This window comes from Mandrillus leucophaeus, unplaced genomic scaffold (genome assembly GCF_000951045.1).
Source record: "Mandrillus leucophaeus isolate KB7577 unplaced genomic scaffold, Mleu.le_1.0 Scaffold98, whole genome shotgun sequence".
In the NCBI taxonomy this organism is placed as follows: Eukaryota; Metazoa; Chordata; class Mammalia; order Primates; family Cercopithecidae; genus Mandrillus; species Mandrillus leucophaeus.
In genome coordinates this window covers 2413764-2418415 of record NW_012110696.1, presented here as the reverse complement: position 1 = coordinate 2418415, position 4652 = coordinate 2413764, and the positions used below count along the sequence as shown (strand labels likewise).

At 63.4% G+C, this 4652-nt stretch overlaps 1 protein-coding gene across 1 annotated transcript in view; it reads right to left on the bottom strand.

The window, feature by feature from the left end:
• The window catches only part of DGKQ (diacylglycerol kinase, theta 110kDa), a 16123-nt gene that overhangs the window by 8374 nt on the left and 3097 nt on the right, over positions 1-4652 (bottom strand). The window contains exons 2-6 of the mRNA XM_011970926.1: positions 4531-4649; positions 2379-2458; positions 511-610; positions 183-268; positions 2-112 (exon numbers count right to left, since the gene is read on the bottom strand). Coding sequence (XP_011826316.1) covers positions 2-112; positions 183-268; positions 511-610; positions 2379-2458; positions 4531-4649 — 496 coding nt within the window. The remainder of the gene's footprint in view (position 1; positions 113-182; positions 269-510; positions 611-2378; positions 2459-4530; positions 4650-4652) is intronic.

Below are 4652 nucleotides of genomic sequence, written 5' to 3'. Positions count from 1 at the left end.
ACTCGCAGCGCACTCCAGCCAGCACGTCAGAGGAGCCGCACGTCTTCCTGCAGACCTCGCAGCGCGCTCCTGAGGGCAGGTTCCCCTCCCGCCAGTGGTGGTGATGGGTGTCCTGCAGAGCGGGGCAGTCAGCAGCTGGGCCCTCCCCACCCCCCAGGGCTCCCTGGGGCTAGTGCACTCACGTGATCCTGGTGCCCATCCTGGTGGCACTGGCGGCAGTCACTGCAGGCGAAGGGCACACAGTCTGGGTGGAGGTGCAGCTCACACACTGCGGGGCAGGCAGGGTTGGGGGCAGGCAGGGTTAGAGGTGTCTGCCCTGCCCCGAAGGATCCCTGCCTCTGCTGGCGCTTGGGTCTGGCCCCATCCCTACCACCTAGCACCCCGCATCCTTTAACTGTCTTGTGGCCTGCCGGGCGGCCAGTCCTCGGCTTCCCCGGATCACCCCTGACAAGCTGCATCAGAGACTAGGACGCTGAGTGGGGCAAGGGGAGCCAGGCAGGCTCCAGGTACCTTCGCAGTGGAGCGCAGGCGCCTCCAGGACTTTGCGGCAGACAGCACAGAACTTGCGCTTGTGGAGCCCCCGGGGGCCGAAGCAGTGGGCCACGGGAACCTGGCCAGGGAAGACGCAGCCTCACCTCAGCGCTCTTGGTAAGCGCTACAGGCTGCCCGCCGCCCCTCCTCCTCTTCACTTGCACAACTCTGCAGCTCACGCTCCTGCTGGGCTGGTGGGCTGGCCGTGCCACCTGGAGGCCCCAGGAGCAACCACAACCCCTGGTTCTGGGGGCAGCCTGGCTGGTCAAAAGCAGGGAGCAGGCTGTGGCCTTCCCCAGCAGCCCTGCCTAGCGCAGGGAAGCGAGGCCCCCCTGCCACCCCTTCCCTCCTTGGGGCAGGCGAGGCTCTGTCAACCGCCTGGCATCTGTCTCCTCGGAGCCAGGAAGATCCCAGCACACAGGGACTGCCCTCTGGGAGACGCTCAGGCCATAACAAGTGTGGATCAATGTTTCTGTGTTGGGGAGGGCTGGGCTGCTGCTTTTCCACGAGAAGGGAAGGACAAGGACCAGGTCTTCACTCCCGACTCTTGCCCTTATCCCCAAACTTAAACCACACCCGATAAAAGTATACACAGAAAGACCGTGTTCCACAATTTCAGCTGTGAGCATACCAGAATGGTGGGTGACTTTTATTTTGTCAAATACATCTTTTAAACTTTCTATTATGCATATAGTTGAAATACATATTTTCCCAATTAAGCAAAGTATAGAAAAGTACATTAAAATCAATTTTAAAAAGCTGCAGCCTCAGGCCGTCCACATGAGGAGGGGCTGTCCAAGCCAATGTGGCATCCCCAGGATCCCGGCCACCACCAGGGCCAGCGTCCTCAGGCTTCCTGCTCACACCCCGGAAACTGCATCATTAGGAACAGGGCATCAGACATTAGAGGGGACGGCGCAGCCGGATGCCCGCCAGTGGCAGGTGCGCCTGCTGGCCTGGCTTCCCGTCCTGCTGCACACCTGGGCCTGCCTCACAGCCTGCACCCCACCTGCGGCCTGAGCACTTCAGGGAATGCAGACATGGGGGGCCTCAGTCTGCAGACGGCGGGGCTGACAGCTGAGGGAGGAGTAAGCCTGGCCCTTCCTACATGTCCCTGCTGTCACCACTGTCACCAGAGAACAGCTCCATGGCACAACCTTCACCCGGGGCTGTCTTGGCAGGTGTGTCACTGGGTGCCTTGCCCACTCCCAGCCCCCGGCAGCCTTTGCCCCAGCCCAGGGCTCCTGCAGTGCCCTGCAGTGTCTTGGGCCAGTCACTTCCCTGCCCCACTCAGAGCCCTTAGGGGGAGGCTGGTGGCCAAGACACCCTCAGGCACCCAGACTTCCTGCCTTTGCTTTTTATTCAAGCTTCCTTGAGGTGCCTGTGGGTTCACACGCAGCTATGAGGAATGGCATAGACCCCCTGAAGCCTTTGTCAGCTCCCCTAAGTGTGTCATCTTGCAAACTAAGGTCACATCACAGCTGAGATGCTGACACCCCAGATGCGGAAATCATCCCCCCAGGAGCCCTCACGCTGCATGTCACAGCCACATCCACTTCCCCGCCTGGAGACCTCTCTACATCTGTGTAGATGTTTAGTTTCGTCATTTTGAGCACGTTCTGTGGACAGGATCTTGCTAACTGTGACCTTTGGGACTGGCTTTTATCATCATTCCCTACAGATCCATGCAGGGTGCTGAGCCTTTTAATCCCGAGCAGTGTCTGACCTTTGCCTTTCAACTGCAGGTATCACAAACATCTGACATGAAGGGTCTCAGTACCTCGACCCCACGAGAGCTGACACATCCCCCAGCCTCTTGCAGGTGCAACACCCAGCCCCACACTCACCCGGACCAGGCTGGGCGCCACACTCGTGCACGGGATCCTCACGAGCTTCAGGCACTTCTCATGGGACATGAAATTGCAGACTGTGGGAATGAGCGCTGTGTGAGTTGGCCCCTGTCCCACCCAATGGCTGTCCTACCCAGGAAGTTAGAGGCCCCAGGGCAACTACTGCCATACCCACCCTGTGGTTCTCCGAGTTCCCCCCGCCCCCAGCCCCACTCATTGGAGACAACCCGCAGCCCAAGAGCAAGAACTTGGGTGGTCCTGACCATCCTGGAGGACAATGAGTGTGTCCTCTCATCCAGAGAGCAGCCCCTCCCCTTTGCACGTGGGCCCAGAGCTCCTCCTGCCTCTGCAGCTGGGCCTCTCAAGGGGCAGCCCTGGGCTCACCAGGCTTGCTAAGTGGCAGGGGCGTCTCGGGCTTCTGCAGATTGGCTTTGCCAGGGACACCTGTGTCTCACTCCCCCGAAACTGCGCACACCCCTAATTTTCCCTGCTACGTGCTGTGCGCCATGCCTGAGACCTAGAGCCACCCAGGGCAGGTGAGGGCTCTGGGAGGCAGGAGCTGCTGGGGAGTGGACAGCCCTGAGCCTCCCAAGGAGCTCTGGCCATGTGCACAGGACCCAGGGAGCACCTCAGCCAGCAGGGTGCTCAGGAGGACATAAGAGCAGCAAGCGCCACACCCCAGCAGTGAAACAGACAGGAGGGTGGGGCCAGGGCAGAAGGGAGGGCAGGAGCCCTGAGCTGGGGCAAAGGCTGCTGGGGGCTGGGAGTGGGCAAGGCACCCAGGGACACACCTGCCAAGACAGCCCCGGGTGAAGGTTGTGCCAGGGAGCTCCAGGCTGCCCAGCTGGGACAGGGAGCTCTTCCAGAAGGCCCAGCTGGTGCCACAACACAGCACCCTTCACCTGCTGCAGCCCTGGCTACCCCAGTCTCCAGATGGGACTCGAGAAGTTCTTTCTGGCAGCTTAATAGAAAGGCTCTGGAAGCAGGCCAGGGTCCGCCGAGAGAAGAAGGGGAGACAGGCAGCACCCGTGTCCCTCCTCTGCCGTGGAGACAGGGCCTCCTCACCCCATGCCCCATGCTTGGGTCTCCGGGGGTGGGGGAGGGCGCCCTTCTTCCCATAGCCCTGCTGGCCCCTCTTCCTTGGGTGCTGCCCAGGAGGGCCCTTGTGCCCCCTCCCAAGAGGGAGGGGACCCGGAGTCTGGCCTCAAGCAGGGAGCCGCCTCAGCCACACATGCACACTCCCCACCTCGGGGGAAGCCCCTGGCGTCCCCAGGCAGCAGGCATGGCTGTGCCATGCTCTGATGTGACAAAGAAGCTGGCAGGCCAGGCCACCTTGTGCGCCCTGGGGGTCGGAACAACCATGCCATTTCCACCACAGACGACATCCCTGTGTGAGGGGACAGTCTCTTCCGTGGACCCCGGCCTGAGTGGACCCCTATCCCCAGAGCAAAGGCCTGAATCCCTGAGCAGGGCAGAGGCTCCTTAGCCCCAGCCACCTCGGCGTCCCTGGCCAGGACACAGTAAGTGTCAAACGTCCAGGACTCCGGTCCTGACCCTCGCTCCCTCCAGAGGCTGGGCTGTGGTCCCCAGGGCCCGCCTGCTTGCCGCGGGGGAAGATGAGAGCCAGCCCTGGGAGCACCCGGGCCCAGAGCAGGGAAGGGCCGTCCTCACCCCAGACGGGGCTGGGCAGCTGGGTGGAGCAGGGCTGGGGCACGCGCACCGGGCGGCAGGGCCCGGCCTGGCTCTCCAGGTGGCTGGGACTCTGGGCCACAGCATGAGAAGGGCCAGGGCCAGGGGCCCAGGCCAGCCCTGCTCGGCCACACCTGCTGCCCCAGCCACTGGGAGGGGAAGCCGGCCATGGGGACCCCAGCGGAGGTCCCGCTCGCATCAGGCACAGCCCCCGGTCGCAGCCGTCGCGCGGCACTATGGAGACACTGCCCGCACCTCCCAGGTGAGGAAGCCCGGAGACCCGCAGCCTGGAACGGCCCTACGGCGCACAGGCCCCGGCCGCCCCACGAAGGCAGGTCCCAAGAACAGGGCTGGGACCCCGCCCCCCACCCCGAAAGCGCCGGTGCCACCTCCGCTCAGGCTTCCGCCACGGGGCAGAGGCAGGGCTGCAGCCGGGTGGGCATCGGGCCCGGGCGCTCACCGTCGCACAGGAAGCCGGCCAGCCCCCAGATGAAGTCGGAGCAGAGGTGGCAGAAGGTGGGCTTGGTGAGCGTCACCTTCCGGAAGCTGTGTCCTGGCCCGGCAACGGAGCCCGGGGCTCTG